At 50.9% G+C, this 22,771-nt stretch overlaps 1 protein-coding gene across 11 annotated transcripts in view; it reads right to left on the reverse strand.

Annotated features, from left to right (window-relative positions):
* The window catches only part of ralgapa1 (Ral GTPase activating protein catalytic subunit alpha 1), a 72,290-nt gene that overhangs the window by 36,198 nt on the left and 13,321 nt on the right, over window positions 1-22,771 (reverse strand). For 5 of the 11 annotated variants that reach the window (XM_034297455.1, XM_034297454.1, XM_034297457.1 and 2 more), the window contains exons 10-34: window positions 22,411-22,668; window positions 21,665-21,847; window positions 21,442-21,513; window positions 21,204-21,352; window positions 20,809-20,932; window positions 20,480-20,649; window positions 20,298-20,365; window positions 19,987-20,157; window positions 19,335-19,475; window positions 17,189-18,565; window positions 15,073-15,197; window positions 11,145-11,361; window positions 10,817-10,993; window positions 10,481-10,639; window positions 10,062-10,255; window positions 9,823-9,921; window positions 9,513-9,668; window positions 9,261-9,389; window positions 8,584-8,709; window positions 5,530-5,588; window positions 4,626-4,734; window positions 2,750-2,860; window positions 2,601-2,669; window positions 2,271-2,405; window positions 1,277-1,460 (exon numbers count right to left, since the gene is read on the reverse strand). In XM_034297455.1, coding sequence (XP_034153346.1) covers window positions 1,277-1,460; window positions 2,271-2,405; window positions 2,601-2,669; window positions 2,750-2,860; window positions 4,626-4,734; window positions 5,530-5,588; window positions 8,584-8,709; window positions 9,261-9,389; window positions 9,513-9,668; window positions 9,823-9,921; window positions 10,062-10,255; window positions 10,481-10,639; window positions 10,817-10,993; window positions 11,145-11,361; window positions 15,073-15,197; window positions 17,189-18,565; window positions 19,335-19,475; window positions 19,987-20,157; window positions 20,298-20,365; window positions 20,480-20,649; window positions 20,809-20,932; window positions 21,204-21,352; window positions 21,442-21,513; window positions 21,665-21,847; window positions 22,411-22,668 — 4,762 coding nt within the window. The remainder of the gene's footprint in view (window positions 1-1,276; window positions 1,461-2,270; window positions 2,406-2,600; window positions 2,670-2,749; window positions 2,861-4,625; window positions 4,735-5,529; window positions 5,589-8,583; window positions 8,710-9,260; window positions 9,390-9,512; window positions 9,669-9,822; window positions 9,922-10,061; window positions 10,256-10,480; window positions 10,640-10,816; window positions 10,994-11,144; window positions 11,362-15,072; window positions 15,198-17,188; window positions 18,566-19,334; window positions 19,476-19,986; window positions 20,158-20,297; window positions 20,366-20,479; window positions 20,650-20,808; window positions 20,933-21,203; window positions 21,353-21,441; window positions 21,514-21,664; window positions 21,848-22,410; window positions 22,669-22,771) is intronic. The other 6 variants (XM_034297462.1, XM_029125547.2, XM_029125550.2 and 3 more) reach the window with 4 other exon arrangements.

Below are 22,771 nucleotides of genomic sequence, written 5' to 3' on the forward strand. Positions count from 1 at the left end.
TATTCATCAGCTCATCTCAGCGGGACCAGGTATTTGTGGTGTCAGAGTTGAGCTCCAACAGAGTGTGTGCGGGTAGGGGGGGGGGGGCGGGTGAGAGAGAGAGGACTCCGTGGAATCTAGCCAGTCAAAAAGCATTAAGGCCATGATGAAGAAAGCAGGCTCTGTGTAGTAGAACGCTACCCACCCACACCTCTTTACTTTGCTGTAGCACCATGCGGAGGACAGGCCAATGCCATCACTCTGAGTGTGCTAGCAGCCATCCCTTTCCAATAAGCATAATTACAGTCCCACAGAGCTACACAAATCCTAAGCGAGCCATTACAGGGAAAAAGAATGTGACTATCGACAGGACACGCTGACGGGTTTCTCTCTCCACCACCCGTCTCTCCGTCCAATCAAATCTAAGAGGCCCAGCTCTGCCTTTCATTGGCTCTCTCTGATTATCCCTGGCCCTCTCTCACTGCCTGTCTCTCACACACACATATGCGTACTTAGCTATCAAAATGGGGACATCAAACCTACTTTTACAAAACCGCAATAACGTAACAATTATGCTTAAAATTAACCTAGCCTAACCGGTAATCTCTAACCCAAATTCTAACCCTAAACACACAAACTTTTTACCCAAAATAATATATATTTATACATAATTTATATCTGATTGAAAATTGTTTACGAGGTTATATATTTTATTAATTTAAATCATATTTCTCACTGCTAAGTGAAAATCTGAAACATTACAGAGGACCGATAATGGAACCGGATGGATAGAAAGGCAGAAAAGTTAGTTGCTAACAACACTGAAAGGGAAGAACCATGCCTCACAATGTGCGCCAATGATTAGTCATTTTCTCCTGATGGAAAAAGCTGCAGGTGCTCAGGTACAGAGGCCCCCCCGCTGCTCCGCATCCAAGAGAGGAGTCAGGACAGAGGAGCCTCACCGCATTCACATCACATTCAGCCCTCAGCCGCATCTAACGAGTTAGGCCACATCTCGCACCGCTAGCTGTACCTCCCATTAAGACGCCGCAACGGTCAAGGCTACAGCCGGACCTGAGGCAAAGCAGAGCTGCCACAACGACAGGACAAATGCCCTCTCCATCTCCTCCAACACTCAGTATGATTTCAGTGAGGCAACGTCGGCCAACGGTAACGTTAACATACCGGTTCTAGTTGTATATTATAGTACTCAGATGCTTCTGAATATTCAGAAAGTCATGTGGACCGCCCCCCAACAAAAGAAACAGTAGGACGCGGGCTCGTGTTACGTTTGTACCCTCGGTGACCGGCTGGAGTTTGGAGGAGCGTTCGGAGTCCGGCGAGTGGAGCGGCTCCGGTTCCTTCAGACTCTCCAGGGGAAGGAATGGGTCGTAGTCTGGACTGGTCAGGTCCGACAGGTTCATGGGGAAATACCTGGGGCTGTTGAAGTGCTGGGCCCCATACACGCAGCCGTGTAGCACCTGGGAAAAGGAGCGGAAGGGACAAAGAAGAGAGAAAAAAAAAAAAAAAGAACAATCAAAAAAACACTAGTACTGAGCTTTTCCACGACGGCAGTTTCCTATAGAGACAGATGAAAGATAAACAAGGGAAAGAAAGTGTGAGGGGGAGAGAGAGGGGACTTGAGGAAGAATCCTTATCGGAAATAAGGGAGTAATTAAATGATCTGCCAATCCAGAGGCGGTGCGTTTCCGTGGAGACAGAGAGGGTGGTAATGGGAAGAGAGAATGCTGTGATTGAGTGCTCATTGCCGAGGACTGAATCGGTCAGGACGCTCTCCGCTCCAGCTGTGGCATGAACGGGGGGGGGGGGGGGGGCAGCACAACGCTAGGAGATTAAAGGTGAAATGCCATGGCTCCGCCCTATTCCCATTCCACTGTCAATTACCTCAGAAAGGGACAGGCGGACATAATCCCTTCCCTAATGGCTCCATTAACACCGTACACAAATCATTTGGGCTCCGGCCAAAAGCGGAGCACTGCATAAGGGGAAAGGTGATTGGGGACACAAAGGGTTTGACATGTACACCGTAGCCAATAAGAACATCCCTGCAAACTTAGAAATGGGGGGGGGGGGGAAACATGTTGACTTGCTCTCGACAGAGTAATTACCCCAATTATCGAACAATGGCTTTGAGTCAATTCACCGTCATTGTTCGAAATCACCCAACTTTAATGAACCCAGGTGGTTAGCATACAAAGTTGGGGCCCGTGATGTAAAAGGGTTACCTCCCCCATCTAGACCTCAGACTGAGCAGGGGTTGTGTTGCGTACCTTGTAAATGCAGCTGAGGACCGACTTGTCTTGCTTGTCCTTGTCTGGGCTGAGGGTTTGGATAGGCTGAAGGAGAGTCTTTGGCGGCAGAGCCATCACCCAGTCCAGCAGACACAACAGCAGAGACACCACCAGCTAGGGGACGAATACACGCCGATTACTTCAACAAACCAGACGACGCTGAACGAGAGCACTGTGCTTCCTCAAACAACTGTCACCTGCGAGGATAGGGTTGTGATGTTGTATCACTACTGTCATTCTGTTAGAGCAGGAGCTGGGTATTGAGCTGGGTATTGAGCTGGGTATTGAGCTGGGTATTGGGGGACTTACCCTCTTGTCCAGTTCATGGGGGGAGGATTCTGTGGTGGGGAGCAGGTGGGTGATGGTCGCTATGAGGATCTAAAAACATATACAGGTCTCAAAAACTGTAGTTTTAACTTCAGAAGAATATTGACACAGCATAACAGAAGACAAATTACCTCAACTATTTTCTTTGGAGTGTCTGGGGGGAATTTCTGAAGGTCATCAACGTAATTAACGAGCAAGTGCAGAATATCCGAAGCCACAAGAGCAACAGTTTTATTTGGAAACTGAAAAACAAACAAAAAAATGCACACAATGACACAGCGAACATTAAATGTATTTTTCCCTTCACTTTTCATGTGCTTAATTCAAATCCTAAGTTTGATGTGTTTCCACCTCTACCAAAAGCTGTCATAAACTGTTGCGTTTAACAGCAAATCCACCCATTCTGGTCACGACCAACTGGCTCCGGCAAAATGGGTTGTCAATACAGTGGTGACGATGAGGTCGTTACGTATAAGAGGAAGATTATTTTTCTCTGTAACCACACATAAATCATCCCGTCTCCAAAATAAGACACTCAATATTTATTGCTTGTGAGGATTGAGCACTCTCACCGCATTTCACTTTCACGACCCTGTAAAGTTCACCATAACCCATTTAATACAGAGGCTAAAAACAGAACACTTTCCCAAATTCTAGTGGGAAGCCCACCAATCAAAATCATTGTCAGACTCCAAGCTCACGATATCATGGTTATCTAATTTGCGCAGAAAGGCATTTATCGCATAATCCTTTACAGACAGTGTTTCCATCACAGCTGTTTTTATACTGCGTGACAAATGAAGACTGTGGACTTAAACGTGGTTACAGACTCTCTTGATCTGTGGTCGGGATAAGATGCGGATGAGCCTAATTCTGCTGACAAGAAGAGGCATAAACCTCCATGAGGAAGGGTGGGGGGGTGAAGCCCCCCACCCCACCAAAAAGTTATGGTGAAGGTGTAGGGGCTCAGAGAGGTCACCCCCTTTTCCTATTCTGTTATAAACTCCATCTTAACTACTATTCTTTTTTAAATCGCCTCCCCTTTATCTGCGCTGATTTCAAAAGAAGGCCCATTCACTTATTTCAGCTGCGGCAAAGTAGAAGAGGTGAGGAGAAGACCTTCTACACAATTGAGATTGTGCCGTTGTGAGTGTGAGGCGCTAACAGAACCGACCTGCCTTCTCTTATTGTAACCCTGGCTGAGAAGCCGGGGGGGAGCCGGGCCAAGGCCCAGACAAAACAATGGACCGACCTTCAGCTCACCAGCCATCCCATTTCATTGGATAACAGCATGGAGAAGAGGAGGAGGGCCAGTTGGCGAGCCCCCTCGTTTCAGACAACAGAAACATAATCATTCCTTGAGGTTGCTGGAGCATGCATTCTTCACTGGATTAGCCTTCGCCTTCTGTCTGAGCGTGGAGAAGCCAAACATGTTGACCGTCAGGCCAGACTGAGCTGGGTCGAACTCGGGTAGGTGTGTGTGTGTGTGTGTGTTAGTAGGTGGGGGGTGGGCAGACCGGTCCGTACTGTCTGTAAGCTTCTTCTGGCTACTCAGCTGACCCGGTTCCAGTCAACAACAGACTGGCAGGTCGCTCACTAGGGACGGACTGCTCCGTTGCAGCCACTGCCCAGGGACTGCGAAAGCAGGGAAGACGATGAGGCCAGCACATTGGAATCGCTGCGTATGGCAGATGACTCCGGTTTGATTCCCATAGGGACCACAAGCACATACTAAAAACGTACGCACCCACATGTGGAAATGTTCGTCACACCACGAAAGCATGTGGTAATTACGTGGTATATTTAGTCAGAAAAGCATTGGGTGGGGGGGTGACGGCCAATGTACCCCGGCTAACAGCTGTTGTTACGCAGAACACAACCGTTGACCAACTCAATTAGAACAGTAAAAGGTTACGGAAGTCATACCAATGGGATAACCGACCACAACATTAAACTCAACAGCACTCATCCAGTTTAGAATTATATATATATATATATATAGATTACCTTTAGAGTGACACAGATGACGTTGAGGGCGTCTTTGATCTGAGGATGTTGAGTGCCGTGAACCAACTCCTCACACAGCCAGATGCCAAGACTGCACAGAGCCACCGACCTGCCGATGGAAAAACAACACACCAATTTGATAAAAAAATTTAATAAATTATGGCCAGCGTTTTTTCCCCCTCTCCTTTCATTCCTCTGACCCCAATTCTTAGCCTGTTACAAATAGCTGTAATATTGTGCTTTGCACGCATGTCAATGGTGCTAACCTGTAAACAGATAAATCAACACGAAGACGTACATGAATGCATACTCAAACAGCCGTGTCAATGTCAGGGTGACCTTGGAGACACCGGGGATTTGTGCACTATAAACCGAGGCCAGTTGGAGACCTCCAAAACAGCCCGCGCCACGACACCCTCCCCCAGCGGCACCGAAACCCAAACTAGCACCTAGGATTGCTGTCCTAGAGGAGCCTTAAGCCATGTCCCAAATTATACCCCATTCACTACATAGTGTGCTGTATATGTACTATTTATGGTTGTTGTACATGGATGAAGATATGCCATTTGGGAGGCTGGGGGAACACGCTCCCCTGTAACACCCACAGTCAGTGGATTACTTCAGATGACACTCGACTTAATCTCCCCGTGTGTCTGGCTGACTGACGAGGTGACGGCATTGATTATCTTTCAGCTCTCAGAAGCCTGATGTCCGTCATGCCGGTTATCGCCATTATTATTACATTAATCTGCTGGCCAGATGTCATCTTCAGGTCAGAGGCACAAAGGCGGCGCGGTACACTAGTAATCTGCCCAAACGGATGGACGGCTGTCTTCGTGTCATCTAAATCCGCGTTGCCCTTGAATGTTTGCAGTGTTTTTATTCGAGGACTGAAGAGAAATACCTGGCTGGCGCGGATGGCTCGTCTCTGGCTGAACTCAGGATGGGTTTGATGATGTGTTCCTAAAAAAAAAAAAAAAAAAGGGACAAAGTCGGTCTGTCAATCAAATCAATCAAGCAGGAATGTAACCATCACCCTCTTTTATTGTCCAATGTACGACAGGTCAACTGGAAACACGAGTGCCCTGTTGTCATGGATACCAAGGGCCATCTTACCAATATACTTTTTCAAAAATAACAGGTTTATATTTTGCCTCTCAGTTAGTGATGTTCTGTCAATTTTGCAAGTGGCTGGATCGTTAAAGTTGTGGCTGGATCTCTACAAATTCTCCATGGAAGGGAGCCCATGAACAGTTTCATTAGTGATCCAAGGAAGGGAAACAGCGCCTCTCTGTTTCAGTGTGTGTAGGTCATGAACTGTTTCATTAGTGATCCAAGGAAGGGAAACGGCGCCTCTCTGTTTCAGTGTGTGTAGGTCATGAACTGTTTCATTAGTGATCCAAGGAAGGGAAACAGCGCCTCTCTGTTTCAGTGTGTGTAGGTCATGAACTGTTTCATTAGTGATCCAAGGAAGGGAAACAGCGCCTCTCTGTTTCAGTGTGTGTAGGTCATGAACTGTTTCATTAGTGATCCAAGGAAGGGAAACGGCGCCTCTCTGTTTCAGTGTGTGTAGGTCATGAACTGTTTCATTAGTGATCCAAGGAAGGGAAACAGCGCCTCTCTGTTTCAGTGTGTGTAGGTCATGAACTGTTTCATTAGTGATCCAAGGAAGGGAAACGGCGCCTCTCTGTTTCAGTGTGTGTAGGTCATGAACTGTTTCATTAGTGATCCAAGGAAGGGAAACGGCGCCTCTCTGTTTCAGTGTGTGTAGGTCATGAACTGTTTCATTAGTGATCCAAGGAAGGGAAACGGCGCCTCTCTGTTTCAGTGTGTGTAGGTCATGAACTGTTTCATTAGTGATCCAAGGAAGGGAAACAGCGCCTCTCTGTTTCAGTGTGTGTAGGTCATGAACTGTTTCATTAGTGATCCAAGGAAGGGAAACGGCGCCTCTCTGTTTCAGTGTGTGTAGGTCATGAACTGTTTCATTAACTGACACCTGTTTCAGGCTGCCATTGAGGGACGATTTTAAGGAGGAGACAAATAGTGTATACCTGTGCTCAACTGTGGGTAATCCCTGCGCTTCTGGGATTTGGCATCACACAAATCACATAACATCAAAAACACTCAACTTCACTAAGACTGCCACTGGGGCTGGCACTGGGTGAAGCAGCACGTGTGTTGAACGCTGCTTATGTGCCTACGTTTTTGTCATACAAATTCAGATCTCTATCACACAGAATGTGCTAAGGAATGTGACAGAAGAGGTTGTGATTGCTGTCCTTTGTTGCAGCAACTTTACAACAAGTAAAACGTGTATGTGTCAATACATTTAGCAAATAATGGCTAGATATAATTATTTTCCTTAAAACCCATTCCTAAATTAACCATGAAAAAGGATGGCAACAATAGAACAAGGAGGCCAGTTCTATAATCTTGAAGATACAAATTTAGATGTTTGGTTTTAATTGAATTCCCCATACTGGCTATTGATCATTTAATTTATAACCTACATTGTGTCCCAGGCCTAAGAGTACTGAAATTCAACTCTTTTACTCTTTACTAGCTGGCTCATGTTTGGCATGAAAATAAATTAGGTTAGCTAGCAAGCGGTTCGCCAGGTCCCATCATATCTTGGACAACAACAACTAAAATTCACTGTTTTCAACAACATTAAGAGGATGTAGAGGGTTTGCCATAAGAAAGGTCTGATCCCTTGCTGAGACCACACTCAAAGATTGCCTCAGAGAGAGGGTGATATGCTAAAAACACATTTCCAAATTCACAGTTGAGTAAAATACCTTCAATAAGCACCCAACACACCAAATAACAATAACAGTAATGCAACATATTAAGTGAAGATAAATCATTTATGATTCGATTTTGAAATGTTCAATCTGAAAACGATGCTGATTAGCGGGGGCACCTCTCCTTCCTTTCTGACCCACTGTGACTATCGTGCGGTTTTTAAAACGACCGGCATATCTTAAAACCGTACACACAAACTTGCTCAGCCACCCTGCACGCCAAGTGTGCTTGATGCCCCCATTTATACTTCATGGACATAACCAGACAGACTCTCCGGTAATGTGTTTAAATGCGCGTCACGTCGGCCAATGAAAAACAACATAGAGCAAACAAAACAAATTATCACAGCCCAGGTTGTAATACGTCTCCCCTCCCCCCCCGCTCAGCTTCCCCAGTGATTTTATGCGCTCACAGCCTCCCGTCCCTCCCCCGTCCCTCCCCCGCTCCCCACTGGCTGAATTAACCGACGCGTTGTCATTCAGAGCCAGGCCCGAGCTATCAGATGCCATCGTGTGAAATCCTCAGACCGGATATAAAACGCTCTCGCGCATGGAATTATCTCTTTAAACATCAAATCGGCAGCGACAACAAACAGCACAATAACAACAGGGTCCTGTGAACGGGCATCCGTGGCATGGCTAATAGCCCATTAGAGTTAGCCAGCCATGCGCTACCGCTGCTGCTCCCACGGGTCGCGAACTTACTAAGAAGAGGGTCAGTAGATTTAACGTGTTTTGATAGGATGTAAAACAGTTATCTATTGATAGGATGTCAAACAGCGGGTGACGCTAGCGCTCCGCGACGGGCCAAGTCAGGTTTTCGCTACTTCCATGTACACGACTGAGTACGGTCCCCGATTAGTGAGGAACTCTTGTTACCTGGTTGTCTAGGTCTTAATATGAATAAAAAACAGACAACACTAGGTCCTCCTTGCAATGAGTTAGCTACAGTTTAGTAGGAGTCCCGCTGGCGGCTTTGCAACATAGTAAAGCCGAACGAAGATATAGTGCAGTATTTTAATGCAATAAAATATAGTACAATACAAACAAAACGAACGAGAATCAACACACTCAAAGCTGTTAGTCTCCCTAGATTAGAGCGCTCGCCGAACTGCCCAGGCATAACAGAAACGTATCGAGTTACAAAGAGTTACCTTGACGTCTCTGAACTTGGTCATGACCACGTCGGCGGTGGTGGGGTGCAGGGCGGGCAGCTCCTCGTACAGGTTAGGGAAACACACCAGGGACCCCAGCAGGATCTGAGCCTCCACCCGCGGGGCCTGACGGATGGGCAGATGGAGACAGGCCGAGTGTCAATTCACACCTACACACTTGGGATCCATATTACATCACAACGCAGTCACGGGCAAACACAGGGAAGGTGACAGGTGCGGAATCGGACCGGCGGTGTCGGGTGGTCAACTCATCCGCGATGAAGCGAGAGTACACCGGAAGGTAGGGGAAAATGGCACTGAGGAGTGGGAACACCACCCAGTCATTTAACCGATCAGTCAGTCAGTCCTTCATTCAACCAGTCAGTCAGACAGTCATTCACTCAACCAGTCAGTCATTCATTCATTCATTCAACCAGCGAGTCAGTAATTAGTCCAGTCAGTCATTCATTTTCAACCAGTCAGTTGGTCAGTCAACCAGTGAGTCTGTAATTCGGCCTGTCATTCAACCAGCCACCCAATCATTGAATCAGTCATTAATTCATTCAACCAGACAGTAATTCATCCGTTCAGTCAGTCAGTCATTCAACCAGTCAGTCATAAGATGGCCAGTCCAGTCCTATCCCCAGTAGAGAGTGTATGACCAGGGCTGTTCTCACATTGAGGGAGGAACAGGCGGTGACTCGGCTGGCAGCGATGATGAAGTCCAGGATGAGCATGGTGGCACCAGGAAGGCCGATGGAGAAGAACCGAGGAGAACAGTGCTTTATGATGGTGTTCACTATGTCCTGAGGAACAGACAGACACATTTTCACCAGAACGTTCCGAGATCGTCCGGCCGCCATACTCGAACAAGCACACAAACATACGCACGTACACACACACACACACACACACACACACACACACACCTGGTCAACGTGCATTAGGCCACAATGCATGATATTGTAGAAGTGAGTGAGGAAGTCCGAATTGGGCGACACATCCTGCCTCCTCTTCATGATCTTACAGATGAGCTTATAGGCGTGCAGCTTTCCCTGCTTGTAGCGCTCCGTCAGCATGGTAGCCTGAGTAGGGGAGATGGATCAGTTAGCCACAGTCCCACAGACACACGTTACGTCTCCTACATCTCCATGCTACCGGATCTGGTTTTCTATCATTCAAGTTTGAATGTTTGATTCACTAATAACTGTTGATGGCATTTCCCAGGACGCTAGTTACTTTGAAGAGCCAGGGGGTCAGAATCCTGAGTGGAGGGATGAGGACGGGTGGAGGAGGAGACGACTGGTTGTCCAGAGAGATGCCCAGATTATCTCGGATCTGATGGGGGAGAAAGAGCAGGTGTTTTAGATACGACGATCTGCTCGTGTAAACTGTCGAACCAGTTTGATGTGTGATGTGATCTGAGGGCTGTGTTGTATTGACTTGCTGTTCTAACTGGGTCTGGTCCAGTTCCTCACCTTGGCCAGGTTCTGCCACAGCTCGCAGAGGTAGTCAAAGACCTGTGCGTGGATCTCAGGGTCTTTAATGGTGTTCACGTCTCCCAGAATGCCTAGCATCCTCCGCCACATCACTGTGGCGACGTCAGCGTGCCAACCAGTCAGATTCCCGCCGGCCATCACACTGCAGTCCTCGGTGGGGAACTCGCTGGTTTCTGGAGGACGGAGAAGACGGACAGCCCTACTTGAGTTCACCCAACCTACGGCTGAATGTGTATTTTGAGTTCACCCAACCTACGGCTGAATGTGTATTTTGAGTTCACCCAACCTACGGCTGAATGTGTATTTTTAACGAATGGCTTAGTGTATTTTGAGTACACACAACGAATGGCTGAATGTGTATTTGGTGTCGTGTGTTCACGTGCTGGGAGGTGTGTTACCCAGGTCATCTGGAGTCTGTAGAACAGAGTGGTGGAGCTTCTCGTCCAGCTGCAGGTCCTTGTGATGTAGCTCCACGTGTTCGGCCGTAAGCGTGGCTGGAGACGGTGTCTGGGAGCGGGAACCGGCCAGGGAATGCATCGGGGACGCGCTCTCTGAACCTTCACGGGGTCACACACACATTCAGACAGATTGATTTGACGTCACAAGTTACAGTACATGCTAAAATATACTTTGGATCGAATCCTTATTTCAGTATTCATTTCGAGAGGCTTTTTCCAGAAGATGAAAGGGACTCTATGGCGTTGTATTGGCCAGGCGGAATCTGCAGCTCTGACCTGTGATGGTGACAGTGTCCGCGGACAGGCCATGCTGACTCAGACTGCTGGTCTCCGAGTCGATGTGGAGGGCGGTGAGGCTGATCAGCTCCGGTTCCTCTGCGGTCTGGGGCACTCCTCCCAAGCTGGTGTTGTCCTGGTCCAACGACCCGGCGCCTTCCGGACCGAAGCTGAAATCTAACAGGACAGCCGCGCCTGGGTAGGACTCATTCAGCATACTGACAGCAAACCACAGTCCACTTCTATGTTTACGGACTTCATAGCCAACAGTGTTTTCAACGCGACCAGTACACAAGGGAAGTTAATGTCAACCGTGGCAATGACTTACTTTCAAACTTACAGTTGGGGTACTGGAAGGCATTGAAGGAGTCCGATTGGCTGTCAGAGCTGATGATATCACTGCTGCTGCCACTGGCGGGGGAGGTCCACTCGGAGGGCACGCCGGGGTCGTCCACGGGACGCGTGACATTCTGACGGTTCAGGAGCTCTGGCAGGTCCTTGGGGACCTCCAGACTACCGGGGCTGCTGCCACGCCGGGTCATACCCTGCCAGTGAAGGTAACGGAACAGGGTTTCTGCATGGTTTAATCAGTCAAATGTATGACTTCTTAAGACCTTTTTATGACCATTATGATTTGAATTTATGACCTACACGAATGACGAAAAATAACTTCAGTCATTAAAATTCCTTTCAAAAGTCTTTTTTTATTAGTGATTTTTATTTTATCATTGAAAATAATCAAGTTTTATTATTTTAATTGTAACATTATAAATTAACAATTATTTTATGGCATTACTTTCCAAAATAACAAGTCAGTCAGTCAGTCAGTCAGTGTCTATCTACATTTTTCTCAGTTCGTCTTCTTTAATGGTGATCTCCTCCTCAACCTTTTTCAGCTCAATTTTCTCAAAACTGACGGATCGCCTGCACCCGCTGCAGGCCTTTAACAGCAACGATATGCTTTTCTGATTTAGCATGCGACTTCAAGGCTTTTATGCCTAAACTAGACAGCTCCAACGCCTTCTTACACAGAGTGCAATAGGCTTGATAACGATTGTTTGCGACGGGCTTGAGCCAACTACTAAACGCTACGTCTTCGAGCCATATATCGTTAAAGGTACATTTTCCCATTGTGAAAGCAAGGATGATTTCAGTTAAACTAAGCAGTGACTCGGTATGATACAGTATGTTCGGAGTTCACGTGGGTTTCTTTCGACAAGTCTGTTTGCTGCACTGCCACATGGACCTTGTAGTTCTGGGACGCTGTGATACCACTTAGATTCCTCAGACAGAACAACAACAGGTGAAACCAATGAATGCCATTGTCCGCCGCCAGCGCATTTTGATGGAAGAACAAATGAATGGACGAGCATATAAATTTAAGACGTGGCTAAATGTAATTTATGACCTTGTATGGAAAAGGACGTTTTTATGGCATTTTATGGCCTACAATTCTTATTGTTAAATTTAAGACGTTTTATGACTTTTTATGACCCCGCGGAAACCGTGTGGAAGAGTTGACAGTCAGACGACAGGGCGGGGGGGGGGGGGGGTGTTGACAGTCAGACGACAGGGCGGGGGGGGGGTTGACAGTCAGACGACAGGGCGGGGGGGGTTGACAGTCAGACGACAGGGCGGGGGGGGTTGACAGTCAGACGACAGGGCGGGGGGGGGGGGGGGTTGACAGTCAGACGACAGGGCGGGGGGGGGGGGTGGGGGGTTGACAGTCAGACGACAGGGCGGGGGGGGGGGTTGACAGTCAGACGACAGGGCGGGGGGGGGGGTTGACAGTCAGACAATAGGGCGGGGGGGGGGTTGACAGTCAGACAATAGGGCGGGGGGGGGGTTGACAGTCAGACGACAGGGCGGGGGGGGGGGGTTGACAGTCAGACGACAGGGGCGGGGGGGGGGGGGGGTTGACAGTCAGACGACAGGGCGGGGGGGGGGGGGGTTGACAGTCAGACGACAGGGCGGGGGGGGGGGTTGACAGTCAGACGACAGGGCGGGGGGGGTTGACAGTCAGACGACAGGCGGGGGGGGGGGGGGGTTGACAGTCAGACAATAGGGCGGGGGGGGGGGTTGACAGTCAGACGACAGGGCGGGGGGGGGGGGGGGGGGTTGACAGTCAGACGACAGGGCGGGGGGGGGGGGGGGTTGACAGTCAGACGACAGGGCGGGGGGGGGGGGTTTGACAGTCAGACGACAGGGCGGGGGGGGGGGGGTTGACAGTCAGACGACAGGGCGGGGGGGGGGGGGGGGTTGACAGTCAGACAATAGGGCGGGGGGGGGGTTGACAGTCAGACAATAGGGCGGGGGGGGGGGGTTGACAGTCAGACGACAGGGCGGGGGGGGGGGGGGGGTTGACAGTCAGACGACAGGGCGGGGGGGGGGGGTTGACAGTCAGACGGACAGGGCGGGGGGGGGGGGGGGGGGGGGGGGGTTGACAGTCAGACAATTAGGGCGGGGGGGGGGTTGACAGTCAGACGACAGGGCTGGGGGGGGGGGGGGGGTTGACAGTCAGACGACAGGGCGGGGGGGGGGGGGGTTGACAGTCAGACGACAGGGCGGGGGGGGGGGGTTTGACAGTCAGACGACAGGGCGGGGGGGGGGGGGGTTGACAGTCAGACGACAGGGCGGCGGGGGGGGGGGAGTTGACAGTCAGACGACAGGGCGGGGGGGGGGTGACAGTCAGACGACAGGGCGGGGGGGGGTTGACAGTCAGACAATAGGGCGGGGGGGGGTTGACAGTCAGACAATAGGGCGGGGGGGGGGGGTTGACAGTCAGACGACAGGGCGGGGGGGGGGGGTTGACAGTCAGACGACAGGGCGGGGGGGGGGGGGTTGACAGTTCAGACGACAGGGCGGGGGGGGGGGGGGTTGACAGTCAGACAATAGGGCGGGGGGGGGGGTTGACAGTCAGACGACAGGGCGGGGGGGGGGGGGTTGACAGTCAGACGACAGGGCGGGGGGGGGGGGGGGTTGACAGTCAGACGACAGGGCGGGGGGGGGGGGTTTGACAGTCAGACGACAGGGCGGGGGGGGGGGGGTTGACAGTCAGACGACAGGGCGGGGGGGGGGGGGGGTTGACAGTCAGACAATAGGGCGGGGGGGGGGTTGACAGTCAGACAATAGGGCGGGGGGGGGGGGTTGACAGTCAGACGACAGGGCGGGGGGGGGGGGTTGACAGTCAGACGACAGGGCGGGGGGGGGGGGTTGACAGTCAGACAATAGGGCGGGGGGGGGGGTTGACAGTCAGACAATAGGGCGGGGGGGGGGTTGACAGTCAGACAATAGGGCGGGGGGGGGGGTTGACAGTCAGACAATAGGGCGGGGGGGGGGGTTGACAGTCAGACGACAGGGCCGTTGCCACTGGCCGTTTTAATAGTTAATTGGCCATTCATGGATTACATTGATACAGTTAAACTTACTAACGTTTCTTACTAAGTTTACCTCCACCACAAATAGAGTCTATGTATGGCGTTTGCCACTGGCCGTTTTAACAGGGTATTAGCCAGTAATAAGCTTTACCGGTATCTACTAACTTACTGGAATAGTCATAAGAATAGAGCAATTGCTAACGAGTCTGCCAAAGCTATTTCACTTAATGGCATAAGAACTTATTTTTTTCCTTTCACGGCAAAATAACATACTTTTTTCTTTCATTCGTGATTTACATTTACACAATAACTATCAATAAAGGCAACGATAACTAACTTTTTCATCAAGTGAAAAGACGAGAGAATCATGGAATCTACCAGAAATAATTAATAAATGTCGTTGCTCTCAATAGATTCAAACTTAGCTCTTCCACATGAGAGGCACTGTCTTTAACCACTACGCCACGGCATTACACGTTTCAGCAGTCGCTAGACTCCAATGAGGATTGTGTTAAACTGACTAACGTGTCTTATTAAGTTAACCTCCACCACAAATATTGTCTATGAACTGTATTGCTTTTACCACTGGCCATTTTAACAACTTATTAGCCAGTAATAGGCTTACTAGTATCTACTAACTTCCTAGGAATAATCATAAGAATTGAGCAATTGCTAGCGAGACTGAAGATTAAGTTTTCCATGCCAGAAACAGTAGCAATATAACCGTATACAGTTCCAGCTAAGGCTTACGATAACGTAACTAATGTCTCTTGTAGCCAGCAAATGTGTTTGTCTATCCTGACCCAAAACGCATGCATGGATGCGTACTTGGCTTACGCGGCCCGTCAGAAATAGAGAGACAACAGAAGGGCGACTTACAGAGGTGGCTCTGACTCGCAGACGCTCTTGGATGAATTCATCCATCAAATCTCCGAAGTTCTGGTTACTGTTGCCGACGTCACTGGACACAGGGCGTGTCTTCTGACAAGGTTCCTCTTTATTGGCTGGGATCAGGCAGAGAGAACAGAGTACACACTTCACTCTGGGGCCGTCGACTCGCAACACCACAACAAGAAGCATATAGAACATCGCTAGTGTACAGACAGATCTCCTCAACAGCACGCTAATATGCAATGCCCTCAGGATCACTATAGCCTGTGGATCATGTTGTGTCTCTAAACGTGTGCCAGTGGAACATTAGGGGTTGGCAACTACTGGTTCAGCCACGGGCCTATTTCAAACACAACTGAGCCCAAAGCCAGATTGTATTTGGAAATAAATCGAAATGTTCAGCACTTGATTCAAGTAAGGAATTATCACATCATTCCTGATTTTATTCGAGGAAATACTGTGGTACACACTTCTAAAGTGATCCGAGATTTGGTGCCGAATTCCAGGTGATTTTATGTTTAAACTACAACCATCTAAAAGAAGTATGTTAATAAATTCAAATTAAATTGACTGTATACTGCCAGTTTAGGCCCATGGGACATCTGTTGTCAAGCCCTTCTGTAAGGTGCCTGTGGTGTTGAATGTACTGTTATGTAGTGAGGAGAAATTAGTGATCAATGATACAATGATCAACACAACAATCTTAAAGAAAAGCCAACCAACACAAATGAGTCCATACAGTTAAGCGATGCAGGAGTTACTTACATGCAGTCCGTTAGAGAGAGAGAGAAAGAGAAAGAGAGAGAGAAAGAGAAAGAGAGAGAAAGAAAGAGAAAGAGAGAGAGAGAGAGAGAGAGAGAGAGAAGAAATAGTACACAGATGGAGAGGATAATAAAGAGAGATACAGAGATACAGAAACAGAGAGAGCGATAAAGCTAGAAATAGAAAGAATAGAGAGAGAAACCTTTTTTATTGTCCAGGCCAAGAGTTGACAGTGAACTGTGGTTCGGTGAGAGAGACTAGTTGCTGGTAATGTTAACTGGGTAGCCAAGAGGCACTGAAAGATGTGGCAGCATTCACACCACGGCCATGAGACAAACAGATGTTATTGCATGAACTTTAACCTTGGGCTAGAGTGTCACAGAAGCAGAGGCCAGGGAGCACGGTTTGTGCCACGCCCACCCCATTATCCCCCAATACCCCTGGTTAGTTGGTTCCTTCAGTTGTGTTTTAGTTCTGGTGACATGCCGTTACGTGTGTATTCTACTGGCCTGAAAGGCCACTACCACGTGTTGCGCTAACACAAAGATTACGGCAAGCCGTGTCGACGCTCAGGGGGAAAATAAGAAGCTACTACAGTAAAACCTAGGGGAGAAAAATACTTGTTTGTACGCAGTCATTAAGAGGACCCCAGCTCAATGCTCTTCGGCCAGCCGGTCGTGGCGCCAAAATCCTATTTTCTTTCAGAAGGGTTATATTGCCCCCACCTGGTCAGATGTATATTTACAAGTTGTCAGAGCATCAGCACAGACCTGAAGGTACTTTTCCTGGGCTTGTGTGAATATGAAAGCAATGGATTTTCGAGGTACATTACACTGCTTAGCTCTCTCATGCCAATGTAATCTGGTAAATGATAGTGGCCTGACGTTCATGTAGGACGGTGTGTACAAAGTGTTGTCGTTCAGTGTTGTGTGGCTCTGAGAGAGAAGGCTGGGAAGGCGTGAGGCCGCATGCAACATCCAGGGAGGGAAGAGGAGGGGCAGCAGAGATTTAGTCCCAGAAGCTGGAGGAGGAGGAGGAGGAGGAGGAGGAAGAGGGAAGAGCCGTCCCAGGAGGAGAGGAAGGGGGGCCTTCGGCCGGGCTTTGGTTCTTTTTTTTTTTTTTGGATTGTGTCAGCTACTTTAAAACAGAAAACACAAAAAAGCTTCAATTTAATCCGCATTCAGCACAAAAAATCAAACGGTTAATAAAAAAAAACAAAAACAACAACGGAAAAAAAGATGGAGCAGGAGAGAGATCGGCGGTGCGTTGTGTTTTGCTCGTTCTGTGTCCCGTGTGGTTGTGGGTAGTGCCGTAGGGCAGCGGCGCTCCGCGAGTCTCTCACCTGGTGCTTTTCTTCCAAAATAGCCCTTTACATGAGTGTACAGGTCCCTCAGGGGCGCCTCAGGGGCCCCACCGGGGGCTTTGCCGTGCTGCTGGGGGCCCGCGGAGGCGGAGGCGTGGGCCTTGGGCTTGGAGAGAGCATGGACCACAGATTTATACACACCACCCAAAAGCGCCACCTGCTGCTGCCTAGAGGGACTGATCCCCGACTCCGCGTCCTGCGATCGGGAGCGGGTACCGCAGGGCCGGACGGAAGAGCGACCCAGGCGGACGCGCCCCGGCCCCGACGGGTGAACGCCCGCTCCGCCCGTCTCCCGGTCTGGTTGCTCCCCGTTGTTTCCGCATGCCCCCTCCCCTCCCGGCCTCTCTTTGATCTTTGACCCCCCCGTTCCCGTCACCCCCACGGAGTGGCCGCTGAAGTGGCTGAGGCGGCGCAGCCGCGTCCTCCAGTGGGCCTCCTTGGCGTCCAGGCGGCTGTGGAACTGGACGGACTCCGTGGAGGGCTGGAAGCTGACGTGGACTCCTGCTCCGCCCTGGTGCTTTCGGGGCCTCGCCCTGGCCAGCCTGGGCTTGAGGGCTTGGTGCAGGGAGAGGGGTGGCGGCTGGGGCGGTTGGCCTGAACCACCGGTCTCTGGGTTACACTCGAACTCTGTGGCGTCCTGCCTGACTAAGTGGGGCTCTTCCTTGCTCCCTGGGACCTGTGCAGTTACCTGCTCAGCTAGACTAGAGCTCCCCCTGCTGGTCGACTCCCAGTCGTCGATTTGCTCCAGGCACTCATAGATGCTGCCCTCTGGAGGCTGCTGCTCTGCCTCTTTGCCGTCCTCCTCCGGTTCTAAACTTCCCTGCCTCCTGACCTGCTGGGAACTTACCATCTCGCCGCTCCTTTCCTCCCCTCCTCCTTCCTCCTGGCTTACGTTAATCAGGTACTCCCTGAGAGAGCTGAACAGGTCCTCCGCCTCCTCCCGCTCGGAGGACCCGGCAAGCCTGGGGGCGCCCCCCGCACATGTCCAGTCGGGAGCAGGAGGGCGGGGGCCTATCATCTGCCACAGGTGGTCGTAGATGCTATCCCCCACCTCCAGAGAGGCCGCCCAGCCGGCCGGCGCGGCGGGGGAGTCGTGGGGGGGCGCGGGGGAACTCGGGGAGGGGCCGGCAGTGGAGGGGGCAGGGTTTGAGGGGGGACTGTTGGGGACGGGGAGTGCACCTTTGACCCTTTCGGCGATGAACGGCTCCATGACGTCCGACGCACTGCTGCTCCGGGGGAGGCCCTGGGGTTCGAGGTCGCCGGACGCGGAGAACACCTCTGAAGCCGGGGTGTCCTCGCTCTGGGAACAGTGGCGCATCCTGGGGGGCCGGGGGGCCACGGTTGGTTCGTCCATATCTGAAGAAAAACGGGGAGGGGGGGGGCACACGGGGCGGATCAGTGGGGAGGCTCCGGTTGACTGGGCGGGCAACACGGCCGGGGGGGCGGGGCCTGTTACATACAGTGCATCGGGATCCAGCGATATAAACCCCTGTGGGCAGAGCTAGTTCCAAAGCAGCTACCCTTGTCTACAATTGCCGCTCCTGTCTAATATAAGGAATCTCAAGATCAGGAGGTCAATGTATCGGCCAATAGGAGAGCTTGTGTCAAAGGTTATTTTAACCCTATGTCGCTGGACCCAATAGCACCGACAAACTCATGCAATGACATACGTTCAGGACACAAAAACTGTGGGAAATGAATGGCAAAAAAACGACATTCCATTTGATATATAGAATAAATAATACTAAATGAGATTTCATCTCAAATCCTTCTCTGGGTTGACAGTATCAGTGATTCTGACTTCATTAACACCATGAATATGGGTACACATCCACAGACATGCAGGCAGAACAGAAACAGTGATTCAAACCACCACAACCAAGACAAGAGCACCGTCTCGGCCGGAGTCAAGAATCCTATCCGCTTCCGGGGCGAACGGAATGGCGCGGCAATTAAGAAGCGCTCCCGCACAAGCCGGGAGACGCGGACACTTGGAGCAAAGGCAATCGCTGGGGCGCCGCGCGCACACACACACACACAAGACACGGTGAAGAAAGAACGGACAAGGACCCCCGGCGACAGCGAGCGGAGAAGCGGGGCGGAGACGTAGAGTTGAGGGCTCTACCTGCCAGCTCGTCGGCTAGGGGGGTGAGGACAGAGTCAGGCAGGAGAGGGTGCTGAGGGTGGATCAGGACAGGGGCACTTTTAGCGCTGCGGATAAAGGCCTGGGACAGGAGAGTGTCCCCTGTAGAGCAGCTACGCAGGCCTGAGGGACGGATGCCACGGGGGGGTTCAGAGAGGGGGCAGAAAGCGGGAGGGGAGGTTAAACAAGGAAGGGGGGGGGGGGTTCAGAAAGAGGGGACAGTGAGAAAAGGGTGAGAGAGGAGGGAGGAGAGAAAGTGAGGGGAGAAAGTGAGCGTACGCACAGCAAGGAAGAGAGCAGTGACCTTTAAAGGGAGGGCGGGGCCAAAGCGAGGACCCGCCCTCCAACTGGATCAGGAGGCGGGTCACACAGACAGTTGTGCTTCATTTGATCACCCACTTCATTGCTAATGTATCAATGGCTATGAGTTTCATCGTGGCGGCTGAAAATACCGGCCTCCAAAATCACATCTAGCTCTAGATTGACTACATCCAGATATACTAGAATGATTACACTCGGAATTAAGCAATCATCAATATATACCAGAAACACTTTGACACGAGGTTAACACAACTAATTCTCCAATATTCATGTATAGATAATATCTGATGCTTATGACGGGAGTGACACTCACCCACAGTCTTCTGGCGGATGATGTTCCTGGCCTTCTCCATGCCCGGAGAACCGGCCGTGGTGGCGCTGCGTTGCCTCATGGCGGCGGCCTGGCCGCTCCCCGGCTGGTCCCTGCTCCAGCCCTTAGAGAAGGACCGGTCCACGGCTGTCTTCTGGCCTTCGTGGGCTCCCCCTGTGGATAGACAGAGAGGGAACTATGTGGGTAGAGGGCAGTAGAGGTGTGGTGTTAAATAGAAAGGGAGGAAGGGGAATATGGAGAGATGCAGAGAGAGACAGATGCAGAAATGCATGGACAGATGTATGGAGTTCTACCTTTGCCTTTATGTTTCTTCATTTTCTGTTCACTCAGCTTGTCTAGGGGCAGATCGTTGAGATCCAGACTGTACGTTTTAAGAAAGAAAAAGTGAGCAATTAAAAAGCTTTTGTCTTCCTGTGTGTGTGCGCGCGCGTGTGTGTGTGTGTGTGTCCGTTTTTGGAACATCATCTCCATTCACCTGTACAGGTTACGGGCCAGAACCTTGGTGAGTGTCTCCATAGTGAGGGACCACTCTGTGACCAGCTCCTCCCAGCAGGTGAGCGAGGACAGCACGGCCAGCAGGTCGTCCCACAGCTCGCGGGAGATGTACACGTTCAGGTTCCCCTTGATCCAGGCCACTATCAGGGTCTACCACGGGAGGAGCAGACAGTCAAACGGCCGGCTGGAGCCCCTTTGGCAACAACAGTCTCAGCCAGTGTCCATTTGAAAAGACTTGATAAGTGGGTGGGAGTGAAAAGCAGCACACTATAGAGCCTCTCCTCCGGGAGGACACCGCAGGGTGAGTACCTGGAAAATGGCCCCAGCCAGCCTCCCGGAGAGAGTCAGGTTCTTCTTGACGTTGGGCATGATGGAGGGAGGCCTCTTCATTACGCACTCGGTCACTCTCAGCAGAACCAGCAGAATCTGCTCCCTGCGGACAGGAAAGACAGACACACAGGACAGACAGACCGGTCAGAAGGGGTCCCGTGGATCCCGAGTGATCCATGGACCCTCGGCCCGCCCGTAGCCCCGACTCTCCTTCAGCGGGGCTCTAACGGATCGCCCGAGCTGCTCCCCCCCGCGACGGGGGAAGCTACAACGGCACTAGTACAGAACACATCAGGTCTGGCTGTGAATTAGTTCTACGCGTCTACATGGAGGCCCGTGAGGGGGCTGCTGGACTGGCGGGAGGATGGATCTACCATGTCTTCTTGTCCATGGTTTCGTGCATGACCAGGCTGCGGTAGATGTTCAGGACCCTCTTGCACATGTCCACGTGCTCCTCCAGCAGCGTCTTGTGCTCGTTGGCCGGCTCCAGTAGAAACACGTTGGCCGAGTTGGTGACAAACACCTGGGGTGTGGGGGAGAGAGGAGAAACGGAATGAGACGAGGCGTGGTGTAGCGTGTGTGTGCGTGCGTGTGTTGGCCGACAGGGTGTACCTGCAGTGTTGTCTGAATGCCTGCATGCACTCTACACTCCAACAGCTCCTTCTCAGATACTTTGCTGCCCCCCTGAGGAGACACGGGAAGACACGACAGGAGTCAGAAGACGGAGACGGTCAGGCGCTGTCAGGTCCAGTTCCCTGAGGGCCGTCTCATTTTCTGATCCGCCCCGGGGCCTCCACCCTCCCCCAACCGCCCAGAGCGCCCCCCTGGCCCTCACCTCCACCTCCTCCGGGCCCTGCTGGGGGACGGGCTCCGGGCTGACCCCTCCGGCCGTGGAGGAGAACCTCTCCTCGTCCGGCTCCCTCATGAACACAGGCTTGTCTTCCTGGGCGATCCACTCCTGGTAGACCCTCACAACCTTCCTCATGGCTGCAGCCTCGCACATGGGCAACAGGAAGGCCTGAGGAGAGACAAGCACATGTCAAAGAGACTGGAGCCCAGACATGTTCACCCACTCCATTCCCAGTGCTGCGTACAGTCACAAAATACCAGACTATACCAGGATATTTATATACCAGTAGTAGTAGTCATATTAATAGTAGCAGTAGTATTAACAGTAGTAGTAGTAATAGTAGTAGTACATATTGTAGTTGTATGAGTAGCAGGATTAACTGTAGTAGCAATTTTGCTAGTAATGGCAATATTAAATCACAACTGTGTAGTAGTATTAATAATAGTAGTAGTAATTGTAATATTAACAGTTGTAGTAGCAATAGTAGTAGTATTTATTTTAGTTGTATTAGTATTATTAAATCATAGTTGTAGAAGTATTAATAGTAGTAGTAGTAGTAGTAATAATTGTAGTATTAAAACTCTGTAATAGCAATATTAAATCAGTTGTAGTAGTATTAATAGTAGTAGCAGTAGTAATAGTAGTATTAGTAGAATAACTATTTATGAATTTAACTGGATTAAACCCAAATAAACCACATGACGCTGCATGCCCTTAAGTGTGCCACTCACCTGTCTGAAGATCTCCGTGATGAAGTTGACGTTGGTCCGCGAGGAACAGAGGACCCTCCTCACCACTTCCATGTCGGTGAGGTGCTCCTCGTCCATGCTGCACAGGCTGGAGGAGCTGGGCTCCCTCTCGGTCAGGGTGGACGTGTTGGAATGGGACTGCTCCTGCTCACAGCCCGTCCCCCCGTCCAGGCTGTCCACTCGGGGGACAAGGTCCTCCCCCAGGACGTGACCCCGAGCCGCCAGCCCCGCCGCGGCCCTCTGAAACACAACCGGACAAACACCGTTACACCTCCTACCAGGCCAAACACATAGACATAATTACACTCCGACCTAGGCAAATGCTCCTCTCAGGTGTGTGTGT

Source organism: Esox lucius, chromosome 15 (assembly GCF_011004845.1).
Source record: "Esox lucius isolate fEsoLuc1 chromosome 15, fEsoLuc1.pri, whole genome shotgun sequence".
In the NCBI taxonomy this organism is placed as follows: Eukaryota; Metazoa; Chordata; class Actinopteri; order Esociformes; family Esocidae; genus Esox; species Esox lucius.